This window comes from Scyliorhinus torazame, chromosome 8, assembly GCF_047496885.1.
Source record: "Scyliorhinus torazame isolate Kashiwa2021f chromosome 8, sScyTor2.1, whole genome shotgun sequence".
Taxonomy (NCBI): domain Eukaryota; kingdom Metazoa; phylum Chordata; class Chondrichthyes; order Carcharhiniformes; family Scyliorhinidae; genus Scyliorhinus; species Scyliorhinus torazame.
In genome coordinates, this window is record NC_092714.1 from 122,914,065 (window position 1) to 122,941,444 (window position 27,380).

At 46.3% G+C, this 27,380-nt stretch overlaps 1 protein-coding gene across 1 annotated transcript in view; it reads left to right on the plus strand.

Annotated features, from left to right (window-relative positions):
* The window catches only part of LOC140428874 (uncharacterized), a 216,318-nt gene extending 191,886 nt beyond the window's left edge, over positions 1–24,432 (plus strand). The window contains exons 9-15 of the mRNA XM_072515524.1: positions 487–534; positions 3,159–3,206; positions 8,424–8,471; positions 12,647–12,694; positions 18,293–18,340; positions 19,997–20,044; positions 24,317–24,432. Of these exons, the coding sequence (XP_072371625.1) occupies positions 487–534; positions 3,159–3,206; positions 8,424–8,471; positions 12,647–12,694; positions 18,293–18,340; positions 19,997–20,044; positions 24,317–24,432 (404 nt within the window). The remainder of the gene's footprint in view (positions 1–486; positions 535–3,158; positions 3,207–8,423; positions 8,472–12,646; positions 12,695–18,292; positions 18,341–19,996; positions 20,045–24,316) is intronic.
* The last annotated feature ends 2,948 nt before the right edge of the window (positions 24,433–27,380 follow it).

Consider the following 27,380-nt stretch of genomic DNA (forward strand, 5'->3'; position numbering starts at 1 on the left):
TGACAACAAAGCGTTTAAGTATGACAGCAAATAGTTGTGCTTCCAATCATTACAGACAATGCAGTAATTTGCCTCCAGAAACTGTTGGAGGGAATTGGCTCATTTATTAAACTCAATACAAAAATTAACATTTTACAATCCCAGTAGTTTACCTGTATCAGAATCTTTGAACAATTTTTTTGTTTTAAATTTAGAATACCCAATTAATTTTTTCCAATTAAGGGGCAATTTAGCATGGCCAATCCACCCACCCTGTAAATCTTTGGGCTGTGGGGGGAAACCCACGCAAACACGGGGAAAATGAGCAAACTTCACATGGACACTGACCCAGAGCCGGGATCGAACCTGGCACCTCGGCGCCGTGAGGCAGAAGGGCTAACCACTGCGCCACAGTGCTGCCCTATCAGTGGACAATTTGATAAACAATGCTACAGGCAGGATGTGGTTTGTGATTGTCTAATCTGAAATCTTGTACTTTCCTTACAGTGAACAGCACGGTTGTTAATGTGACACCTTCTCCACAGGTCACAACAGGTACTGAAAATGTGCTCTTTGAAAATATCAGAAATGTAAGAAACCAGTTGTTGAAATTAAATATTTAAGAAGCACCAGAAACTGCTGTTGTGATTTATCGTTGAACCATCCAAAACAGTAGCACCGTACAAAACAGGAGGAGGTGATTCTGTCCATCCTGCCGCTTGAGGCACTGTGATCGAGTGATTCAGTTAATCCCACTATCCCTCTATTCACACATAGCCCTGGAGTCATCTACATTTTACATGTAACTCACATTCCCTTGAGATATTTACAACTGAATCTACTTTCATCACCTATTGAGGTAGTGCATTCCCAATCATAACAGCTCACTGAGTAAAAGTAACTTCTTGTCTTCTCTCTAATTCTTTGCTAATTAATTTAACTCCGTGATGTCTGGTTACTGATCTTTCTGCCAGTAGGAACTGTTGCTCCATATTCACGTTGTCAAAGCCAGTCACAACTTTGATCACCGTTGTTAAATTTTGCCTCGATCCTTTCTGCTGTGAGGAGAACAATCCAATTTTCTCTCGTTTCTCCATGTTACTTGTGCCAGTCAGGGGGTTGGGGTTCGACGTCCATCACTCCAGGGACCTGAGGACATCATGTAAATGGTATTGAGGAAATGCGTCACTGTAAGGGGTGCTGTGATTTGGATGTTAAACTACTGCAGCATCTAACCTCTCACAGGGATTGAGATTTTCCCCATGTCACTATTTTGGAGGTAAACAGAGGAGCTTTCCCTGGTTTCCTGACCAATATGCATCCCATTATTCCAACATCACTAATACACCTCTTTATGGAAATAAATGTTGCCACCATCCCAGATGACCATAGGCTGCTTTGGAAGAGCTGACTGGGGGTGATTTAACCTGAGGATCACCACACCTCAGGGGAGGGGAAAGGTTGAGAAGCCAGCGCCTTCATGGATAACCTCAGCCGGTACGGGAATTGAACCCGCGCTGTTGGCGTCTCTCCGCATAATAATAAGATAATAATAATAACCTTTTATTGTCACAAGTATGAAATTATTATGAAAAAACCCTCATCTCCACATTCCGGCGCCTGTTTGGGTAAGCTGGTACGGGAATTGAACCCGTGCTGCTGGCCTTGTTCTGCATCACAAACCAGCTGTCCAGCTCACTGAGTTAAACCGGCATAACAAACCAACCATCCAGCCAACTGAGTGTGCCAACCCCTTACCTCTTTATTCTGCTGCTTTAAGTACAGCCATGATTGCACATCTTGGTTGCCATATTTCCTCTCTCACAATAGTGACTAGGCTTCAAAAATATTTAATTTGTTGAAAGCTGCTTTGATGCTTTGATATCTGGGGCACGATTCTCCGACCCCCCCACCGGGTCGGAGAATCGCCGGGGGCCGGCGTGAATCCCGCCCTCGCCGCGTCTCGAATTCTCCGCCACCGGATATTCGGAGGGGGCGGGAATCGCACCGCGCCGGTCGGCGGGAATCCCTCGCCGATTCTCCGGTCCGCGATGGGCCGAAGTCCCGCCGCTGTCAACCCATGGCAGCCGGCATGGATTGAACCACCTTTGGGACGGCGGGACACGGTGGTGATGGCGGGCTCCGGGGTCCTGGGGGGGGCGCGAGGCGATCTGGTCCCAGGGGGTGCCCCCACGGTGGCCTGGCCCGCGACCGGGGCCCACCGATCCGCGGGCGGGCCTGTGCCATGGGAGCACTCTTTTCCTTCCGCCTTCGCCATGGTCTCCACTATGGCGGAGGTGGAAGAGACCCCCTCCACTGCACATGCGCGGGGATGCTGTGAGCGGCCGCTGACGCTTCCGTGCATGCGCCGCCTGGCAAAGTCATTTCCGCGCCGGCTGGCGGGGCACTAAAGGCCTTTCCCGCCAGCTAGCGGGGCGGAAATCAGTCCGGCGCGGGCCTAGCCCTTCAAGGTTAGGGCTCGGCCCCTCAAGATGTGGAGAATTCCGCACCTTTGGGGCGGCGCGATGCCGGATTGATTTGTGCCATTTTTGGCACCGGTCGGCGGACATCGCGCCGATTACGGAGAATCCCGCCCCTGATGTCCTGATATCCTGATATGTCCTGAAAGAAGAAATCATTTTAAATAATCAGCTCCAATGTCCAAGCTGTTACTGTTCACCTTGGAGTCGGTAATAACTATAATTTACAACTGGAGATGGTCCGAAGCCAATATCCCATATTGGGTAGAATTTGCAGGGGCCGGGAGCTTGTAGTATCAGAGTGACACATGCTCTAGCTCCCAGCCCGTTTCCCTATTTCGGCTGTGTTATAAAATGTCACCCCAATATGTCAGATGTTAAACTACCACATGTGAGTCAACTGCTTACATTTTTTTAAAGACATAGAAAATGTTTGAAAGTGATGATGTTTGGTGATTTCAATTCAAAACTGAATTTCAAAAAAAATGTCTCTGCTTGACTGGGAATATATGTTTTCAATCAGAACAGACTGGGAGCAAAAATCTGATCTAATAAACCAACGAATAATTGGATAGTTATCACATCATCCTTAAATAGACTTTTTGTATATTTTCACCTGTATCATAATCTGTCGAAAATTTACAAACGATGTTCAAATTTGTTGATTAACTTATCAAAGGTCTTGTACTTTGCTTACAGTAAACATGACTAAAGTTAACGGGACGTTGTCTCCATGGAACAGGACAGGTATTGAACATTTTCTCTTAAAATATTGAGAATACAAGAAACCTGATTTTGAGATTGAATATTTAAGAATGAAGTATAAAACATGATGAAAGTGTGCAATTCAATCAACCTGCATGTTCTGGATCTTTGAAAGAAAACTTGTGCTTAGTCCCAGATCCTTGCATTCTGTCTGTATCCCTGTAAGATTCTCATCCTCAAGGACCTGTCCGACTTCCTTTTCACATTATTTATACAATCAACACCCCCACCATTTTGGGTGGAGTGTTCCAGATCTCAACAAGATTCTGCGCGAAGAAAATACTCTGCAACTCCCCTTGCGATCTAATATCAAACTCATTTTTACATTACTACTTTTTATAATGTTGCAGCATCTTTTCCATCAAACACAACGAATACTGAAAATGTGCTTTCTGAGAATGTGGTGATTTAAGGTAGTTATCGTTTCTAATCAGAGGGAACTGCTGGAATGTTGCTTCAGTGATGTCAATCTTAACTACATGAATTGTGAATCGCCATGCTCTGCTTGGATGCTTCTTATAGACACAACATTAATTTTCTATAATCTCCACCAATGATCATGCACTTCCTGTCAAACTTGATGTCATCAAAGAACGATAGATTCACAATCTTGAATGTGCTGGGATCCATGGGCTGGAACCATTATCCACATAATACAATTGGGAGTAATTTTCAGCATCATAAGAGACAGAGGGTGCAATCTTCCAGCCTCATTACGCTCTCGCTCAAGCCAAACGTGGCCAGTGAATAGCTGGAGAGGCCAAAAACGAGAACTGCACCAGGCGCCAAACAGTTTGAGATGCAACTGGCTCACTCCCGTAGACGAAATCGGGATCCCACTGTAGCGAGGCGAGAAACCAATTATCGCCACTTAAGCCCAATTTCCATACAATTTCCATACAATCCAATGGCCTCCTGTCATTCAGTGACCTTCCAGCAAGTGCTCACGCTGGCGCCGATTAGTACTCCTTTTGGAAAACGTGAAACTGATGGAAGGGCTTCTGTAGGGAGCCGACGAGCCATCTTTGCTCACAGGCAAAGTGCCCAGAGGTGCTGGGCTAAACACCCCAGTGCTTGGCGGGGGGTGGGGGACGCTCGACTGGGTGGGGGACCCTCCGCAGGGGTTGGCTGCCATAGAACGGCGGGGGGGGGGGGGGGTGCTGGGGGCAACCGGGGGTCAACCGCTCATGGCACCACCATGTCGACCCCTGGATTGTTTACCCATTCCGGGAGCAACCCTTGTCCCTGCCCGTCTGATGAATCGACCACCCATAACCCCCATCGACTGTTGAGGCATCTGGCTGTGCGGCCGAAGGTTGTTACTGTTAGGGAACTGGCAATTGTGGTTAAGTGAGCACTTCACACATGCCAAATAGATTCCTGTGGGTGGGGGTGGGGGGGGGGGGGGGAGTGTTGCATTGTAGCATGTGGGAGTCATTGCCTAGAATCCCAATTACACCTTGATGCCTGGACACTGTGCTTGAACACTGTGGGAGGTTAACACTGCACACGCAGCAGCCAACATCCGACATAGTTCCAGGGTCATGCCTAGGGCCTGATGGTGGGTGAGTGCAATGGGTAAGGGGAGATGCCTGGCATGATGGGCCAAGGGTTCGAAGGTCAGCCTGTTTTGCGGAGGAAAGTGACAGAGGCGTCATAATAATTGTGCACAAAACTGTTTAATGTGTTTTACAGTCCCCCACTCCCGTACCCCCACTCCTCCCACTCCGTGTCTATCCTCTCACAAACCCTTGGTGCCCTCAGTGATCCTCACGTGCTTGAGCCTCTTAGCTCTACTGCTACCTCTCGGTGTTTCCCCAGGATGTACGTCATTGGTGGAGGCAGCCAGCTGCTTACCAGGTCCTGTGGCCATCGATGCCTCTAGCGGGCAACCTTTGGGGACTCTGGGGCCGGAGGGCCCTGGCTCACTTATTGACGGCACATGCACAGTTGTGCTATTCTGTTCTGAGATCTGACTTTGAGAGGCAGCCTGAGCAGAGGGGTGGAACTCGGAGGAGCTGCTGACCACCATCGCCACTCTATCGGACGATCCAGATTGGAATCAGTGCCCCCTCCTCTCTGTTGGTGCCCATAAAGCCCTGGCTTTCATCATGGGATGGACGAGCAGCTGGTTCAAGCCCCGGCTGCTCCTGCATCATCTGGCTCTGCCAACCGTGGTAGTTCCCCATGATCTGCACCACTGGGCACCCTCGGCGATGCTCCTCAGTGACTAGGCCATGCGATTGGGACAAACTTCGCAGCGCCCCAGGCATTCCCACCTGAGAACGGGACATGTCCCGCAGAACCTCATCAAGGTCAGCCTGGTACTGGGTCACATCCCCCAGTGAGTCAAACATTCTGCCAAGACCCTCAGCCATGGCCATCACTGACTGCCTTGGACACCTTCACTAATGGTGCAGACATCATGAACCAAACTCTCCACTGCGGTCACCACCCTAGCAGTATTGGCCTCAGTGCCATGCATTGCCAGCATCATCTCCTGCACCCGTAGCCTCTGGGACACCTCTAAGCGGCTATGGATCTGCCGGAGTGACGCTGACATCCTGGCTCCTCCCTATCACCACAATCATCTCCAGATAACCCTGTACCAGAGGCTCAGCATCAGGCAGGGACCCAGCTGGGTCCTGGGATCTAGTAGTCCTCAGACTGCAGTCTCGCCTGCAGGTTCCTGCCTCCACCTAATATATATCTCAGCAACTGTGTGGTGCTCACCAGATTGTGCTCCAGAAGCCTGACCACTAACATGTCCCACCGAGGTGTATGTATCTGTTCTGGTGGAGGGTGGGGATGACAGCTCTGCCGCGACTATAACAGTTGCATCCTCGGAGCTCTCCTCGGAGATAGTCTCCTCAGAGTCAGGAGAGGGGGCCACCCGGGATGGGTCGGCTCCGTCAGCTGGAGGACCTGTGGGAGAATGGACATGTGGTCAGTGGGAGGGATGGGTCAGTCAATAAGGCAATAACAACTCATGTTTGACAGGTCCCCTGATTGGAGCACGGTGGTTCCTCACCTCTGCAGCGTTTGCCAGCCTCCATGTGGGTGACCGCCCCTGCCATCAGCCACACCGGTCACCTCCAGGGCCCGCTCCTCGAAGGATGTGAGAATTCTAAAGCCCGGGCCGCCATCTGCCAGTCTGGGCCCTCTCATGACAATTATGGGAGAGCTTTTCCTGAGGAGACACAGAGGGGACATCATTAGCCACACACGTAGTTCACGGTGGTGGGAGGGGGGTGGGAATGGAGGGTTGGGGGGTGGTTGAAGGGGGAAGGGTGGAGGGAGGGTTGAGGGGTCACATGGGGAGTTTGGGGGTAGATGTTCCCTTGTGGACAGTTACGGGACATTGGTGTCCACTCACCCGTGTTGCTTGGTGTAGGCCGTTGACCTTCTTACCGCATTGGGGGCCAGTCCTTCTGGGCGCATTTGCTGATCTCACACCTGCCACCACCTCGTCTCAGGCAGTACTGGTTGCCCTGTGGCTGATGTTCCAGACCCTCTGGGAACAGAACATCCCTCCTGGCCTCCACAGTGCCTAGCAGCCTCCTCAGATCTGTGCTCCCGAATCTTCAGTCTAGCCTTATCGGTGCCATTATTGCGAGCTGGATGAGTTTGGCTGAGAAAGTGCAGCCTAAGTGCTACTCGATCTTGCTAGCAGGGGGCTGGCAAGCGCAATCCCGGCAAATCAACTAGGGAACTTTCATTTGTGGCGAGAAGCTCGTCTGGCCTCGTTAAATGTGTAATGCTCCTTGTATTGTTCTCCAAGATAGCCAAAGGTCGTGATTACAAAGAGCATTAAGCTATGTATTTAAAACAAAGCTAGTTTATTTTACTACTTTAAATGGTTCGCACACTCTATTGAGTAATAGCTAACAAAATAATCGTATTGAATCTATATTACAGTAATCTATTATGTCTCTCATACAACCAACACTTTAACTCAACCTCACACCAACAGCTTCTCAATCAGCTTCTCCCAGAATGCTCAGAGACACAGCCTTTTATAAGACTACTTAGTGATGCCATCTAGTGTTGATATACATGAACATCATCTTGTTAACCCTTTACTCTCCTTTGATTATGCATATCATTACAAAATGAACCAATTAACGTTGAATTACGTTGCTGGCCTCCCTGTGCTGAGCGCTGGGAAGTTCGCAGCAATTCCCGCTCGCACTTCAAAATCGTACCGGAGAATCGTGCCGGAGAGAGCTTGGAGTCTCAAAGTGACATTTGTTATATTTCCCGGCTGATTTTCCTATCCACTGACTTTGGCACTCTGATAGGTTAGCCCCATGCAGGGTGCAGATGGAAATCTACATCTGATTTAACCAATTGGAATCTTTTTACAGGGACTTCCTTTATCAAATTTACCACCTCTCCTGCGACAGGTAGTGACAAATAGGTGTTTGAGAAACTTTAATTTTGGAAATGATAGTTGTACATCAGTAAACAAAGTTCATTCTTGTTTACTTGATGCAGTAATGTACTTCTGATCCGCTTCACCGAAACGCTTTGACAAATTCCGCCCACTCTGTTCATCTGACGTCAGCAATCTATTCATGAGCACAATGATGTACAGGGAGGATCCAGACAGAGAGAATAATAGTCATTCAAATGGCCTTTGGCAGACACTCCTTAATATTAACACTGGAAATTCAGAGAACCACAAATATTTTTTTTAATTGACACAACATTTTTTAATTTTCGTGCAAACAGTCCACAAGAGGGGATAACAGGGCATCAACCTTAGTGTATGGTTTGCAGATATGTGTACACAACGCGGAGTGGACAGCCATTTCTCTGAACATTATCAGTTACATAGTTGACGTCAGTCTCGATGAGTAGCAATTAACAACTTTTAATTTAAAATTAACATCTCTAAAATTCATTCAGTTTAGATCAAATTAAACTCAAAATTGGGGTTTGACAACAAAGAGTTTAAGTATGACATCAAATTGTAGTGCTTCCAATCAAGACAGACAACGCAGTAACTTGGCTCCAGAAACTGTTGGAAGAAATTGCACCATTTATTAAACTCAATGCGAGTTTAATTTTACAATTTACAATCCAATCCTTCAGTAGTTTGCCTGTACCAGAATCTGCGGACATTTTGATAAACAATGCTACAGGCAGGATGTGATTTGGGATTGTCTTATCTGAAATCTTGTACTTTCCTTACAGTGAACAGCACGGTTGTTAATGTGACACCTTCTCCACAGGACACAACAGGTACTGAAAATATGCTCTTTGAAAATATCAGGAATGTCAGAAACCAGTTGTTGAAATTCAATATTTAAGAAGCAACAGAAACTGCTGTTGTGATTTATCGTAGAACCAAAACTGGAACACCGTACAAAACAGGAGAAGATGATTCAATCCACCCTGCCTCTGCAGGCACCGTGATCGAGTGATTCAGTTAATAATAATAATAGTCTTTATTGTCACAAGTAGGCTTACAGTAACACTGCAATGAAGTTACTGTGAAAATTCCCTAGTCGCCACATTCCGGCGCCTGTTCGGGTACACTGAGGGAGAATTCAGAATGTCCAAATTACCTAATAGCACGTCTTTCAGGACTTATGGGAGGAAACAGGAGCACCTGGAGGAAATCCACACAGACACAGGGAGAACGTGCAGACTCCGCACAGATAGTGACACAAGCCGGGAATCGAACCTGGACTCTGGCGTGGTGAGACAACAGTGCTAACTATTGTGCTATCGTGCCCACTATCCCTCTCTTTCTGCATAGACCTGGAGCTATCACCTTTTTATATATAACTCACATTCCCTTTTCACAGTTATGACTGAATCTACTTCCATCGCCTGTTGAGGTAGTGCATTCCAAATCATAACAGCTCACTGAGTAAAAGTAACTTCTCATCTTCCCTCTAGTTCTTTGCTAATTACCTGAACGACATGATGTCCGTTACTGATCCTTCTGCCAGTGGGAACTTTTGTTCCATATTCATGTTGTTAGAACCAATCACAACTTTGGTCACCGCTGTTAAATTTCTTCTTGATCCTTTCTGCTGCGAAGGGAACACTCCCGGTTTCTCTCGTTTATCGATAGTCTTTGTGCCAGTCAGGAGGCTGGGGGTCGACGTCCATCCAGGGACCTGAGGACAACATCCAAGTGGCATTGAGGAAATGCGGCACTTAAGAGGTGCTATGATTTGGACCCTAAACTACTGTAGCATCTACCCTCTCACACCGATTGAGATTATCCCACATGACACTATTTTGGAGGTGGACAGAGGAACTTTCCCTGGTTTCCTGACCAACATGCAGCCCACTATACATACATCACTATTACTCCTCTTTATTGAAATGAAAGTTGCCAAAGTCTCAGATGACCGTAGGCTGCTTTCCCTTTTGAGGGGGAGAGCTGACTGGGGGTAATTTAACCTGAGGGCCACTACACATCAGGAGAGGGGCAAGGTTGAGAAGCTGGCGCCTTCATGGATAAACGCAGCCAGTACCGGAATTGAACGCGCGCTGTTGGTGTCTCTCTGCGCCCAGAACAAGCAATCTAGCCAACTGAGTTAATCAATCCCTTACCTTTTTATTATTGAGCTGCAGTATGTACAGACGTGGGGTGGAATTCTCCGCTTGGCAGGGTTCTCCATTTTGCTGCCACCCGGGGGTTTCCTGACGGCTTGGCGCTGCCCCACATTGGGAAACCCTATTGACCGGCCGTGTAACGGAGAATCCCACCGGCGGGGCGGGGCAGAAAAGTGGCGGGGCGGAAAATCCAGCCCATGCTGGCACAACTTTGTTCCAGATTTCCTATATCACAAGTTCAAAAAGATTGGGCAGGATTCTCAGCCCCGCCAGCCGGGCAATGGGGTTTCCCATTGTGGGCAGCACTACGCCCACAGGGGTGGGTGCGCTGGCGGCACAACAATGAATCCCGACATCGGAGATTCCAGCCCATTTAATTTGCAGAAAGTTGCTTTGATGCTTTGATATCTGGGGCGAGATTCTCCGACCCCCGCCGGGTCGGAGAATCGCGGGGGGCTGGCGTGAATCCCGCCCCCGCCGGTTGCCGAATTCTCCACCACCGGATATTCGGCGGGGGCGGGAATCACGCCGCGCCGGTTGGCAGGCCCCCCCCCGCTCGATTCTCCGGCCCGGATGGGCCGAAGTCCCGCCGCTAAAATGCCTGTCCCGCCGGCGTAAATTAAACCACCTACCTTACCGGCGGGACAAGGCGGCGCGGGCGGGCTCCGGGGTCCTGGGGGGTCGCGGGGCGATCTGGCCCCAGGGGGTGCCCCCACGGTGGCCTGGTCCATGATCTGGGCCCATCGATCCGCGGGCCGGCCTGTGCCGTGGGGGCACTCTTTCCCTTCCGCCTTCGCCACGGTCTCCACCATGGCGGAGGCGGAAGAGACTCTCTCCACTGTGCATGCGCGGGAATGCCGTCAGCGGCCGCTAACGCTCCCACGCATGCGCCGCCCAGAGATGTCATTTCCGCGCCAGCTGGCGGGGCACCAAAGGCCTTTTCCGCCAGCTGGCGGGGCGGAAATTCGTCCGGCGCCGACCTAGCCCCTCAAGGTTGGGGCTCGGCCCCCAAAGATGCGGAGCATTCCGCACCTTTGGGGCGGAGCGATGCCCGTCTGATTTGCGCCGTTTTGGGCGCCAGTCGGCGCCGGACGACTGCGCCGTTTCCGGAGAATTTCGCCCCTGATGTCCTGATATCCTGATGTGTCCTGAAAGCATGTGATTATTTGAATAATTGCCTCCAATGTCCAAGCTGTTGCTTGGATTGGGTCATTATTGTAACCTCCAACTGGATATGTTGGAATCCATGGTCCAGAACCATTATCACATATCGGGTATAATTTGTTGGGGCAGAGAGCTTGTAGTATCAGAGTGACACCTGCTATAACTCTCAGCCCATTTTCTTATTTGGGCTGTGTTATAAAATGTTGCCCCAATATGGTAGATGTTAAACTACCACATGTGAGTTAACTGCTTGTAGATTTTTAGAGACATAGAACATTTCTGAAAGTGATGATGTTTGGGTTGAATTAAATATAAAACCGGACTTCAAAAAGCAAAAAAAATGTTTGTGCTTGACCGGGAATAGATGTTTCTTTCAATCACAAAAGACTGTTGGGGAGAAAAGATTGGATCTAATAAACGAATGAATAATTGAACAGTTATCATATCATCCTTAAATAGAGTTTTTGAATATTTTCACCTGTGTCATAATATATAAATAATTTACAAACTATGTTCAAATTTGTTGATAATCAGCTCACAAATCTTCTAATTTGCTTACAGTAAACATGACTATAGTTATGATTATATACATGATTATAGTTCTCTCCATGGAACAGGACAAAAATTGAAATTTATTTCTCAGGATTTTGACAATATAAGAAACCTGATTTTGAGATTGAATGTGTAAGTAAGAATGAAATAAAAAACATGACAAAAGTGTGTTATTCTATCTAACCTGCATGTTCTGGATCTTTGAAAGAGAACTTGTGCTTAGTCCCAGATCTTTTATATTTCTTTTACATCTGTAAATATAACAGATATCTTTTACATCTGTTATATTTCCCGGCTGACTTTCCTATCCACTGTCTTTGGCACTCTAATAGGTTAGCCCCATGCAGGGGGCAGATGGAAATCTACATCTGATTTAAACTATTGGAATCTCTTTACAAGGACTTCCTTTCTCAAAATTACCACTTCACCTGTGACAGGTAGTGTTTGAGAAACTTGCATTTTGGAAATGATAGTTGTATATCAATAAATAAAGTTCATTCGTGTTAATGTGGTGCAACAAATGTGATCCCCTCCACTTTGTTAAAACACTTTGACAAATTCTGACCCCTGTGTTAATCTGACGTCAGCAGTCTATTAATGTGCACAATGATGCACAGGGAGGATCTGGACAGAGAGAATAATAGTCAATCCAATAGCCTTAGGCAGACACTCCTTAACATTGACACTGCAAACTCAGAGAACCACAAATATTTTTTTAATGACACAAAGAAAATGTCATTTTCGTGCAAACAATCCACCAGAGGGGATAACAGTGACGTCAGGGTCGATGAGTAGGAATTAACAACTTTTAATTTAACATTAACATTTCTCAAATTCATTCTGTTTAGATCAAATTAAACTCAAAATTGGGGATTGACAACAAAGGATTTAAGTATGACAGCAAATAGTTGTGCTTCCAATTGGTACAGACAACATAGTAGCTTCGCTCCAGAAACTGTTGGATGGAATCGTACAATTTATTAAACTCAATGCAAAAAGTAACATTTTACAATCCAATCCTTCAGTAGTTTACCTGTACCAGAATCTGTGGACAATTTGATAAACAATGCTATAGGCAGACTGAGGTTTGTGATTGACTGATCTGAAATCCTGTACTTTCCTTACAGTGAACAGCACGGTTGTTAATGTGACACCTTCTCCACAGGACACAACAGGTACTGAAAAGGTGCTTTTTGAAAATGTCAGAAATGTAAGAAACCAGTTATTGAAACTGAATATTTAAGAAGCACCAGAAACTGCATTTGTGATTTATTGTAAAACCATCCAAAACAGTAGCACCGTACAAAACAGGAGGAGGTGATTCAGTCCATCCTGCCTCTGCAGGCACTGTGATAGAGTGATTCCGTTAATCCCTCTCTTTCTGCACAGCCCTGGAGTTATCTCCATTTTACATATAACTCACATTCCCTTTAGATATTCACGACTGAATCTTCTTCCATCGCCTGTTGAGGAAGTGCATTCCCAATCATAACAGCTCACTGAGTAAAAGTAACTTCTCATCTTCCCTCTAATTCTTTGCTAATTAACTTAACTCCGTGATGTCTAGTTATTGATCTTTCCACCAGTAGGAACTGTTGCTCCATATTCACGTTGTCAAAACCAATCACAACTTTGAACACTGCTGTTAAATTTCTTCTTCATCCTTTCTGCTGTGAGGAGAACAATCCCAGAATCTCTAGTTTCTCCATGTTCTTTGTGCCAGTCAGGGGTTGTGGGTCAACGCCCCCCCATTCCAGGGACCTGTAGCACTATGCTATACTTTTTTGTAACCTCATCTTCGACCAATTAAAATGATTTAAACAACTATAATGCTTGCGTTCCAGCCAAATTAAGAGAAGCATTTTCACGCGGAGTCAGATACGAAAACTTCAAACTGTTATTTGAAAATTGCCCAATTTTGACATAGTTTACCGGTCGTTCTGAAGTCGTCAGGTTTCTTCAGACTTTACATCTTACGATCCGTCATCTGTGCAGATGTTTTGATCAGTGTAGCAGCGTGATTGTTTTCTTGAATGTTCTGAAAGCTATCTTGTCCAATCTAATTGCTTATTATTTTTTAAAATACAAGCCTGGTACCATGTGGTGTTCTTTATGGTTCTGATCCAAGGGTGATTGGCATAGTGTTCACAAAGACCACAACTAGCGTTTATATTAAACAAAGCTAAAAAATTATTTATACTACTTAATTGGATTAGACACTTACTCCTATATAATAAACAGTTGATAATAAACATACAATTTACACTCATCTACGACTAATCTCTACACTAATACAATAACTATGATCTGCTCTCATTCACACTATCTTTCCTACAGTCTGTCTTCTAACCTTCTCCACAACACTCTCTTCCAGAAGGCTTAGCATCGATGTTTTATAGCGTTCTGCATCTAGCTCCCTCTACTGGTAGATTTGGACATAACATTAACCCTTACAGTTCTGTACATTTATCATAATGTCACAGGCTGCTTTTCCCTTTGAGGGGAGAGCTGACTGGGCGCGTTTTAAGCTGAGGGTCACCACACATCAGGCGAAGTGCAAGGTTGAGAAGCCGGAGCCTTCATGATTAACCTTAGCTGATACAGTAGTTCAACCCATGTTCTTGGCATCTCTCCGCATTACGAACCAGTTATGTGGTTAGAAATGCTGCCTCACAGCTCCAGGGAGTTCAATCCAAACTGTGGTGTTCTCCCCATGTCTGCGTGGGTTTCCTTCGGGTGCTCCGGTTTCCTCCCACAGTCCAAAGCTGTGCAGGTTAGGTGGATTGGATATTCTAAATTGCCCCTGTTGCGCGCTTCTTTTCCTCTGTCTTTTCCTATGGCTAAGACAACCTGTACTTAACTTCGGGCACCCGGCTTAGGTCAGAGAAACAGTGGCCGCTGTTTGATTCTGGATCTATCGAATCCGAAGGAGTAACTGCTGCTCAGCTAGGCTCATCTGTCTGGTAGCGAGCATTGAACTTGGACTTGCTTCTGGTGTTGCTGCAATTGGAGATGGTCGTGGCCAGGGAGCCAGGTCCAAGAGAGGACGAACATACGGCGAACCATTCTTCTTATACTTGGGGGTTTTTGCGCTCTTTTGGTCCTTCAGTTTGGGCCCCAATAATTGGGTGATCCCTGATCACTCTGTTCGATTCCTAACCAATAAGTGGGCGGGGATCTGGATGGCTGGGCGTGTCCCAAGCGGTCACTGACCCCGTTGTTGATGCTTCCCTGAACAGGGAGTGGCGCCAAAATGTCTGGGACTGTACCGGTCGCTCGAGTACCAGTCCTTTGTTTTGGTGAAGATGGGCCATCAAATACTAATCGGCCCCATCAAAGTGCTAATTGGTCGGAGTTTCAATACCGTCTGGACTTCTTGCTTGCAAATATACATTTCAGGCTCTGAGCCTGCCTGAGTCTTGCCTTGTCTATTTTACCCGCTAGGCTTTGCGAGTTTCTCTGTCCCTAGTTGTAAGTGGCCATCCCAGATGGCTACACTCCGTCCTGTTGATCCTCAAGGCGAAGCGTGAAGGATCACAATACTGGGTCTTCTCCTTTTCTCTGAACTGCCGGGTACCCTCAATCAAGGACAGGTTCTACCCTACTCTGTCCTATGGGTCATTTACCTAAAAATCATTTACCTAAATTTCCCTAATACAACACTTATCTAAAAATTCCTAAGGGGCCATTTAACATTCAATCCTATATTCCATTTTCCCTATAAATAATAAAAAGGGAACATCTAACTATCTCTAACTAGACTACACTCATGCTGCTATTTAACAATCAAAGAACTTATCTTACAGTACAAAAAAAATCCGATTGCAGCATCACATTTCTTTTTATCACGAACATTCATACACAGAAAAATAAACTTTATTAACGCAACAACAACCGCGGAATGTATTAAAGAGAAAGGTTCAGAAAGAGTGTGGGGTTTTCTGCAGTCCGAGGAAAGGGGCTCTAACGCTGTGTACTGGAGGGTGGGAGGCACTCCTTCTCCATTTCTGCAATCTGATTGTCTGGATGACACTGCACAATATGGCTATCACTAGTAAGGCTTCCACTGTGTAGGACAGGGAGTACCATTTAACGGGATTCTCACACCATGTGGGGGGTATCGGTGGCTGGGTCGATGTGTTGTGTAGTGTCTGGGCTGGGGCGTGTTGATTTGAGTAGTCGTGTTCGGGGCCTGTGCTGTGAGGGAGGTGGAGATAGGTAACCCGTGCAACTACTGTTCCAGCGACGATCATGACGTAGATCATCAGGGTCAACTTTATCTTGTTCAGGCTTTTCTCCATCTGTATGTATCTTCGTATCTTCCTAGGGGAACAAGCATAATATCTGTTATTATCTTGTTGCTTAACATCTCGTTTGTCTGTCTGTTTCTCCTTAACGTCAATTTCCCATTAGAATCGTCACCATATGTGACTCCCTCATTTTTTTTTTTTTAACAATCATTTTGGAGACAAGGGGCGTCATTCTCCGCCAGCGGGAGTCTCCGTTTTGCCGGCGCCCGGGGGTTTCCCGACGGCGTGGGGCTGCCCCACAATGGGAAACCCCATTGACCGGCCGGTGTTACGGAGACTCCCGCCGGCCGGTCGGTGCAGAAATGTGGTGGGGCGGGTAGGAGAATTTCGCCCAAGACATCTGGAAAAATTCTGTGTCACAGTGCGAGTACTCTCGCAGCCTGTGTTTGATGGGCTGAGTGGGCAGACAATTTCTCCGTCCTCTGCAAACTCATTTTTCCAACCAAGTAAATCTGACATGCAAATAGTAGGTGGGGGATAGCAACCGAAGGGTCGCCGGAAGGGGGCAAAAGTTGATGCAAAATGCATTCTTTAAACTACAGGAATGTAAAAGAACAGCAGGGCAAGAATGGGTGGAATCCCCGGGTAGGGCGGTGACCAGTACCGTTACTCCACTACCCGAGCTTGGCTGACCAAATGTATTGGGGGTCCTTAGGCAGGGCGGGGATAAGTGCCGTTACTCCACTGCCTGAGTGACCTTCCAAGAGCGGTAAGAATTTGTAAATATATGGGCTCCAACAAACTTGTTTCTTTAACTGTCATGTGGCATCAGAAGAATAATTATGACTGTATCAAGAAAGTGTCCAAGAGGCCGACACACAAACTTGTACAAGAGAGAACGGGCATCATTTAAAACAAACTAAACAAGAAAAGCGGGCCGGTTCCATCAGAGTACAGGACACCGTAAATCTCAATCGGTTCCTTTCTCTCATCATCTGGACACCTCAAGGTTCCATTCTTAAAAGTGTTTCAAAGGAGTTACCATGGTGGGAGTCAGACTCGGAGTCATCACCACCTCCCGGGTGCCAAACCCACGTGTGGAGTTTGCGTGCTATTGCCGATGCGGGGTCCATTTCGTCATTCCTTGTCAGGCGACAGGAATTATCACGGTGCCATTGTTTCATGTTCCGTAGGGCGGTCTGGGCAAGGGAGGGTGTCGCTATCATCGGGTGGTGGGTCAGGTTCCGGTGTGGGCAAATTAATCGTCTCAAAGGGGCTGAACATATCCTGGTCGGTGTCTTTGGGGCTGTAGTGACTGGGGCCTGGTCTGTGTGTGCAATGTTCGGGTCTCTCAGGCCTCCTTCTACACCGAAGGAATTCTATCCAACCAACTGAGCTACCCAGCCACTTACCTCTTTATTATATAAGGGCAGCACGGTTGCATTGTGGATAGCACAATTGCTTCACAGCTCCAGGGTCCCAGGTTCGATTCCGGCTTGGGTCACTGTCTGTGCGGAGTCTGCACATCCTCCCCGTGTGTGCGTGGGTTTCCTCCGGGTGCTCCGGTTTCCTCCCACAGTCCAAAGATGTGCAAGTTAGGTGGATTGGCCATGATAAATTGCCCTTAGTGTCCAAAATTGCCCTTAGTGTTGGGTGGGGTTACTGGGTTATGGGGATAGGGTGGAGGTGTTGACTTTGGGTCAGGGGCTCTTTCCAAGAGCTGGTGCAGACTCGATGGGCTGAATGGCCTCCTTCTGCACTGTAAATTCTATGATGATGATTATTGTGCTGCTGTATGGACAGCCATGCTTGCACTACTTGATTGCCATATTTCCTATATCATAGCAGTGGTTTATAATATTTAATTTGCGGAACGCTGCTTTGAAAGTTTGATATCTGATGTCCTGATACCCTGATATGTCCTGAAAGCATGAAATAATTTTAAATAATCACCTTCATTATCCAAGCTTTAACTGTTCAGCTTGGACTGGTTAATAACTACAACTTACAACTGGATATGTTTGAATCCACGGTCCTGAGCCATTATCCCATATTGGGTATAATTTTCAGGGACAGAGAGCTTGTAGTATCAGAGTGACACCTGCTATAACTCCAGTCCATTTTCTTATCCATTGTCTTTGCGCTGTGTTATAAAATGTCGCCCCAATATGATAGATGGAAAACCACCACATACGAGTGTGAGGTAACTGCTTACAATTTTTTTAAAGACATAGAACTTTTCTGAAAATGATAATGGTTGGGTGGAATTAAATTTAAAACCGGACTTCAAAAAACAAGAAAAATGTCTATGCTTTACTGGGAATAGATATTTCTTTCAATCACAGCAGACTGTTGGGGAGAAAAGATTGGACCTAATAAACTAATGAATAATTGAACAGTTATCACGTCATCCTTAAATAGAATTTTTGAATATTTTCACCTGTGTCATAATATGTAGAGAATTTACAAAGTACGTTCAAATTTGTTGATTATCAGCTCACAAATCTTGTACTTTCCTTACAGTAAACATGATTACAGCTAACGGGACGTTCTCTCCATGGACGAGGACAGGTATTGGAAACAATTCTCTTAAAATATTGAGAATATAAGAAACCTGATTTTGAGATTGAATATTTAAGAATGAAGTATGAAACATGACAGAAGTGTGTTATTCTATCTAACCTGCATGTTCTGGATCTTTCAAAGAGCTTCGTCCCAGATCCTTGCATTTTGTCTGTATCCCTATAAGATTCTCATCCTCAAGGACCTGTCCAACACTCTTTTCACATTATTTATACAATCAACTACCCCACCATTTTGGGCAAAGTATTCCAGAACTCAACAAATTTCTGAGTGAAAATATTTTTCTGCATCTCCCCTTGCGATCTACTATCAAACTCATTTTTACAAACACAAGTTTTTTCATGTTTTTTTGATGTTGCAGCATCTTTTCCATCAAACACAACAGATAGTGAAAATGTGCTTTCTTAGAATGTGGTGTTTTAAAATAGTTATCGTTTCTAATCAGAGGGAACTGCTGGAATGTTGATTCAGTGTTGTTAATCTTAACTACATGAATTGTGAATCGCCATGCTCTGCTTGGATGCCTCTTATAGACACAACATTAATTTTCTACAATCTCCATCAATAATCAAGGACTTACAGTCAAGCTTGGTGTCACCAAAGAACGATAGATTTACAACCTTGAATGTGCTGGGATCCATGGGCTGGAACCATTATCCACATAATACATTTGGGAGTAATTTTCAGCATCACAGAGAGCTTGTAGTCTCAAAGTGACATCTGTTATATTTCTCAGTTGATTTTCCTATCCACTGACTTTGGCACTCTGATAGGTTAGCCCCATGCAGGGTGCAGATGGATTTAACCAATTGGAATCTCTTTACAAGGACTTCCTTTACCAATATAACCACCTCACCTGTGACAGGTCGTGTTTGAGACATTTGAATTTTGGAAATGATAGGTTACATCAATAAATAAAGTTCATTCTTGGTAATGTGGGGCAGCAAATGTACATGCGATCCTCTCCACAGAAACACCTAGAAAAATCCTACCTCTCTGTTCACCTGACGTCAGCAGTCTATTAATGTGCACAATGATGTACAGGGAGGAACCGGACAGAGAGAATAATAGTCAATCCAATGGCCTTTGTCAGACACTCCTTAACATTGACACTGCAAACTCAGAGAACCATAAATATTTTTTAATGCCACAAAGAAAATGTAATTTTTGTGCGAACAACCCACCAGAGAGGATAGCAGTGCCTCAACCTGAGTGTATACTTTGCAGATATGTGTTTACAAGTCGGAGTGGACAGCCATTTCTCTGAACTTTTTCAGTTACATAGTTGACGTCAGGGTCGATGAGTAGGAATTAACAACTTTTAATTTAAGATTAACATTTCTCAAATTCATTCTGTTTAGATCAAATTAAACTCAAAATTGGGGTTTGACAACAAAGAGTTTAAGTCTGACAGCAAATAGTTGTGCTTCCAATCAAGACAGACAACGCAGTAACTTGGCTCCAGAAACTGTTGGAAGAAATTGCACCATTTATTAAACTCAATGCGAGTTTAATTTTACAATTTACAATCCAATCCTTCAGTAGTTTGCCTGTACCAGAATCTGCGGACATTTTGATAAACAATGCTACAGGCAGGATGTGATTTGTGATTGTCTTATCTGAAATCTTGTACTTTCCTTACAGTGAACAGCACGGTTGTTAATGTGACACCTTCTCCACAGGACACAACAGGTACTGAAAATGTGCTCTTTTAAAATGTCAGAAATGTAAGAAACCAATTGTTGAAATTCAATATTTAAGAAGCAACAGAAACTGCTGTTGTGATTTATCGTAGAACCAAAACTGGAACACCGTACAAAACAGGAGAAGATGATTCAATCCATCCTGCCTCTGCAGGCACCGTGATCGAGTGATTCAGTTAATAATAATAATAAGCTTTATTGTCACAAGGAGACTTACATTAACACTGCAATGAAGTTACTGTGAAAATTCCCTAGTCGCCACATTCCGGCGCCTGTTCGGGTACACAGAGGGAGAATTCAGAATGTCCAAATTACCAAATAGCACGTCTTTCAGGACTTATGGGAGGAAACAGGAGCACCTGGAGGAAATCCACACAGACACAGGGAGAACGTGCAGACTCCGCACAGATAGTGACCCAAGCCGGGAATCGAACCTGGACTCTGGCGTGGTGAGACAACAGTGCTAACTATTGTGTTATCGTGCCCACTATCCCTCTCTTTCTGCATAGACCTGGAGCTATCACCTTTTCACAGTTATGACTGAATCTACTTCCATCGCCTGTTGAGGTAGTGCATTCCAAATCATAACAGCTCACTGAGTAAAAGTAACTTCTCGTCTTCCCTCTAGTTCTTTGCTAATTACCTGAACGACATGATGTCCGTTACTGATCTTTCTGCCAGTGGGAACTTTTGTTCCATATTCATGTTGTTAGAACCAATCACAACTTTGGTCACCGCTGTTAAATTTCTTCTTGATCCTTTCTGCTGCGAAGGGAACATTCCCGGTTTCTCTCGTTTATCGATAGTCTTTGTGCCAGTCAGGAGGCTGGGGGTCGACGTCCATCCAGGGACCTGAGGACAACGTCCAAGTGGCATTGAGGAAATGCGGCACTTAAGAGGTGCTATGATTTGGACCCTAAACTACTGTAGCATCTACCCTCTCACACCGATTGAGATTATCCCACATGACACTATTTTGGAGGTGGACAGAGGAACTTTCCCTAGTTTCCTGACCAACATGCAGCCCACTATACATACATCACTGTTACTCCTCTTTATTGAAATGAAAGTTGCCAAAGTCTCAGATGACCGTAGGCTGCTTTCCCCTTTGAGGGGGAGAGCTGACTGGGGGTAATTTAACCTGAGGGCCACTACACATCAGGAGAGGGGCAAGGTTGAGAAGCTGGCGCCTTCATGGATAAACGCAGCCAGTACCGGAATTGAACGCACGCTGTTGGTGTCTCTCTGCGCCCAGAACAAGCAATCTAGCCAACTGAGTTAATCAATCCCTTACCTTTTTATTATTGAGCTGCAGTATGTACAGACGTGGGGTGGGATTCTCCGCTTGGCAGGATTCTCCATTTTGCTGCCACCCGGGGGTTTCCTGACGGCTTGGCGCTGCCCCACATTGGGAAACCCTATTGACCGGCCGTGTAACGGAGAATCCCGCCGGTGGGGCGGGGCAGAAAAGTGTCAGGGCGGAAAATCCAGCCCATGCTGGCACAACTTTGTCCCAGATTTCCTATATCACAAGTTCAAAAAGATTGGGTAGGATTCTCAGCCCCGCCAGCCGGGCAATGGGGTTTCCCATTGTGGGCAGCACTACGCCCACAGGGGTGGGTGCGCTGGCGGCACAACAATGAATCCCGACATCGGAGATTCCAGCCCATTTAATTTGCAGAAAGTTGCTTTGATGCTTTCATATCTGGGGCGAAATTCTCCCCCAACGGCGGGATGTCCGCCGACTGTCGCCAAAGACGGCGCCAATCAGACGGGCATCGCGCCGGCCCAAAGGTGCGGAATGCTCCGCATCTTTGGCGGCCTAGCCCCAACATTGAGGGGCTAGGCCGACGCCGGAGGGATTTCCGCCCCGCCAGCTGGCGGAAATGGCGTTTGTTGCCCCGTCAGCTGGCACGGAAATGCGGCGCATGCGCGGGAGCGTCAGCGACCGATGTCAGTTTCCCGGCGCATGCGCGGGAGCGTCAGCGGCCGCTGTCAGTTTCCCGGCGCATGCGCGGGAGCGTCAGCGGCCGCTGTCAGTTTCCCACGCATGCGCAGTGGGGAGAGTCTCTTCCGCCTCCGCCATGGTGGAGGCCGTAGCGGAGGCGGAAGGGAAAGAGTGCCCCCACGGCACAGGCCTGCCCGCGGATCGGTGGGCACCGATCGCGGGCCTGGCCACCGTGGGGGCACCCCCCGGGGTCAGATCGCCCCGTGCCCCCTCCCCCAGGACCCCGGAGCCCGCCCACGCCGCCTGGTCCCGCCGGTAAATACCAGCTTTGATTTACGTCGGCGGGACAGGCAATTTCTGGGCGGGACTTCGGCCCATCCGTGCCGGAGAATCCAGCGGGGGGTCCCGCCAACCGGCGCGGCCCGATTCCCGCCCCCGCCCAATCTCCGGTACCGGAGACTTCGGCAGGGGCGGGATTCACGGCCGCCAACGGCCATTCTCTGACCCGGCGGGGGGTCGGAGAATGACGCCCCTGATGTCCTGATATCCTGATGTGTCCTGAAAGCATGTTATTATTTGAATAATTGCCTCCAATGTCCAAGTTGTTGCTTGGAGTGGGTCATTATTATAACTTCCAACTAGATATGTTGGAATCCATGGTCCAGAACCATTATCACATATTGGGTATAATTTGTAGGGGCAGAGAACTTGTAGTATCAGAGTGACACCTGCTATAACTCTCAGCCCATTTTCTTATTTGGGCTGTGTTATAAAATGTTGCCCCAATATGGTAGATGTTAAACTACCACATGTGAGTTAACTGCTTGTAGATTTTTGGAGACATAGAACATTTCTGAAAGTGATGATGTTTGGGTTGAATTAAATATAAAACCGGACTTCAAAAAGCAAAATAAATGTCTGTGCTTGACCGGGAATAGATGTTTCTTTCAATCACAAAAGAGTGTTCGGGAGAAAAGATTGGATCTAATAAACGGATGAATAATTGAACAGTTATCATATTGTCCTTAAATAGAGTTTTTGAATATTTTCACCTGTGTCATAATATATAAATAATTTACAAACTATGTTCAGATTTGTTGATTATCAGCTCACAAATCTTCTAATTTCCTTACAGTAAACATGACTATAGTTAACGGGACATTCTCTCCATGGAACAGGACAGAAATTAAATAAATTTCTCAGAATTTTGACAATATAAGAAACCTGATTTTGAGATTGAATGTTAAAGAATGAAGTAAAAAACATGACAAAAGTGTGTTATTCTATCTAACCTGGATGTTCTGGATCTTTGAAAGAGAACTTGTGCTTAGTCCCAGATCTTTTAGATTTCTTTTACATCTGTAAATATAACAGATATCTTTTACATCTGTTATATTTCCCGGCTGACTTTCCTATCCACTGTCTTTGGCACTCTGATAGGTTAGCCCCATGCAGGGGGCAGATGGAAATCTACATCTGATTTAAACTATTGGAATCTCTTTACAAGGACTTCCTTTCTCAAAATTACCACTTCACCTGTGACAGGTAGTGTTTGAGAAACTTGCATTTTGGAAATGATAGTTGTATATCAATAAATAAAGTTCATTCGTGCTAATGTGGTGCAACAAATGTGATCCCCTCCACAGAAACACTTTGACAAATTCTGACCCCTGTGTTAATCTGACGTCAGCAGTCTATTAATGAGCACAATGATGCACAGGGAGGATCCGGACAGAGAGAATAATAGTCAATCCAATAACCTTATGCAGACACTCCTTAACATTGACACTGCAAACTCAGAGAACCACAAATATTTTTTCAATGACACAAAGAAAATGTCATTTTTGTGCAAACAATCCACCAGAGGGGATAACAGTGCATCAGCCTGAGTGTATACTTTGCAGAAACGTGCATACAACTCGGAGTGGACAGCCATTTCTCTGAACTTTATCAGTTACATAGTTGATGTCAGGGCTGATGAGTAGGAATTAAGAACTTGTAATTAATATTAACATATCTCAAATTCATTCAGTTCGATCAAATTAAAATCAAAATTGGGGTTTGACAACAAAGAGTTTAAGTATGACAGCAAATAGTTGTGCTTCCAATCAGTACAGAAAACGCAGTAGCTTCGCTCCAGAAACTGTTGGAGGGAATCACACAATTTATTAAACTCAATGCAAAAAGTAACATTTTACAATCCAATCCTTCAGTAGTTTACTTGTACCAGAATCTGTGGACAATTATAAATGATACTATAGACACGATGGGGTTTGTGATTGTCAGATCTGAAATCTTGTACTTTCCTTACAGTGAACAGCACGGTTGTTAATGTGACACCTTCTCCACAGGTCACAACAGGTACTGAAAATGTGCTGTTTGAAAATGTCAGAAATGTAAGAAACCAGCTGCTGAAATTAAATATTTAAGAAGCACCAGAAACTTCTGTTGTGCTTTATCGTAAAACCATCCAAAATAGTAGCACGTGCCAAACAGGAGGACGTGATTCTGTCCATCCTGTCCGTGCAGGCACTGTGATAGAGTGATCAGTTAATCCCACTACCTCTCTCTTTCTGCATAGCCCTGGAGTTATCTCCATTTTACATAGAACTCACATTCCCTTTAGCCAGTTACTACTGAATCTACTTCCATCACCTATTGAGGTAGTGCATTCCCAATCATAACAGCTCACTGTGTAAAAGTAACTTCTTGTCTTCCCTCTAGTTCTTTGCTAATTACCTTAATGCCATGATGTTTGGTTACTAATGTTTCTGCCAGTAGGAACTGTTGCTCCATATTCACTTTGTCAAAACCAGTCACAACTTTGATCACCGCTGTAAAATGTCTTCTTCATCCTTTCTGCTGTGCGGGCAACATTCAAGTTTCTCTAGTTTCACCATGTTTTTTGTGCCAGTCAGGGGGTTAGGGGTCGATGTCCCCTTTCCAAGGACCTGAAAGTCACCACACCTCAGGTGAGGGGCAAAGTTGTGAACCCGGCGCCTTCATGGATAACCTCAGCTGGTACGGGAATTGAAACTGCACTCTTGGTGATTATTTGCATCACGAACCAGCCGTCCAGCCAACTGAGCAAAACAACCCCTTTCTTACTCTGCTGCTTTAAGTACAACTATGATTGCACAACTTGGTTCCAGATTTTATTTTGCTGAAAGTTGCTCTGATGTCCTGAAAGCGTGAAATAATTTTCAATAATCACTGCCAATGTCCAAGCTGTTACAGTTCAGCTTGGAGTGGGTAATAACTATAATTTACAACTGGATTATGCGGAATCTATGGCCCTGAGCCATTATCCCATATTGGGTACAGTTTGCAGGGACAGAGAGCTTGTGACACCTGCTATAACTTCCAGCCCATTTTCTTACTCACTGTCTGTTGGGCTGTGTTGTAAAATGTCGCCCCAATATGTTAGATGGAAAACTACCACATGCTTAACTGCTTACAATTTTTTTAAGACGTAGAAAATGTTTTGAAAGTGATGATGTTTGGTGGAATTCAATTCAAAACCGTACTTCAAAATAAATGTTCCTGCTTGACTGGGAATATATGTCGTTTTCAATCAGAACAGACTGTTTGGGAGAAAAGATTGGATCTAATAAACCAACGAATAATTGGACAGTTCTGTATTCATAAAGACAAAGGGCGAAATTCTCCCGAAACGGCGCGATGTCCGCTGACTGGCGCCCAAAACGGCACCAATCAGACGGGCATCGCGCCGCCCCAAAGGTGCGGAATGCTCCGCATCTTTGGGGGCCGAGCCCCAACATTGAGGGGCTAGGCCGGCGCCGGAGGAATTTCCGCCCTGCCAGCTGGCGGAAACGGCCTTTGTTGCCCCGCCAGCTGGCGCGGAAATGACATCCCCGGGGGGCGCATGCGCGGGAGCGTCAGCGGCCGCTGACAGTTTCCCACACATGTGGTGTGGAGGGAGTCTCTTCCGCCTCCGCCATGGTGGAGACCGTGGCGGAGGCGGAAGGGAAAGAGTGCCCCCATGGCACAGGCCCGCCCGCGGATCGGTGCGCCCCGATCGCGGGCCAGGCCACCGTGGGGGCACCTTCCGGGGCCAGATCACCCCGCGCCCCCCCCAGGACCCCGGAGCCCGCCCACGCCGCCTTGTCCCGCCGTTCAAAAGGTGGTTTAATCCACGCCGGCGGGACAGGCAATTTATCGGCGGGACTTCGGCCCATCCGGGCCGGAGAATCGAGCGGGGGGGCCCGCCAAACGGCGCGGCCCGATTCCCGCCCCCCGCCGAATATCCGGTGCCGGAGACTTCGGCAACCGGCGGGGGCGGGATTCGCGGCAGCCCCCGGCAATTCTCCAACCCGGCGGGGGGTTGGAGAATGACGCCCAAAGTGTCAAAACATAGTTTTGTAGTGTAAATAAAATCATTGCTTTGTTTACGTAAAAGCTATACTGTGGTCTTTGGGGAACAATATGCCAACCATCCTAAATAAGACAACTTCCCCACCGTTTTGGGGAGAGTATTCCAGATCTTAACAAGTTTCTGCGTGAAGCCATTTCTCTTCATCTCCCCTTGCGATCTAATATCAAACTCATTTTTACATCACTACTTTTTTCAATGTTGCAGCATCTATTCCATCAAACACAACAGATAGTGAAAATGTGCTTTCTGAGAATATAGTTTTTAAGATAATTATCGTTAGTAATCAGAGGGAACTGCAGGAATGTTGGTTGAGTGATGTTAATCTTAAGTACATGAATTGTGAATTGCCATGCTGTGCTTGGATGCCTCTTATAGACACAACATTCATTTTCTATAATCTCCACCAATGATCAAGGACTTACAGTCAAGCTTGGTGTCACCAAAGAATGGTCGCTTCACAACCTTGAATGTGCTGGGATCCATGGGCTGGAACCATTATCCACATAATACAATTGGGAGTAATTTTCAGCATCATAAGAGACAGAGGGCGTGGTCTTCTCGTCGCGTTACTCTCTCGCTCCAGCAAAATGTGGCCGGTGACTAGCTCGAGAGGCAAAAAAAACAAGAACCGCGCCAGGCGCCAAACAGTTTGCAATTCAACTGGCCCACTCCCGTAGGCGAAATCAGGATCTCACCTGAAACCAATCATCACCACTTAAGCTCAATTTCCAGACAATTAACGGGAGCCACCTCATATTCAGTGGCCTCACCAGCAAGTGCTCACGCTGCCACTTAGTACTCCTTTTGAAATACGTGAACCTGGTGGAAGCACTTCTATGGGGAGCCGAGGAGGTGAGTAGCCATCTATGTTCACAGGCAAAGAGCCCAGGGGTGCTCGGCTTGCCACCCAGTGCTCGGCCGGAGGTGGGGGTCTCTCAGCTGGGGGTGGGAGACCCTCCAAAGGGTTGGGCTGCCATAGAA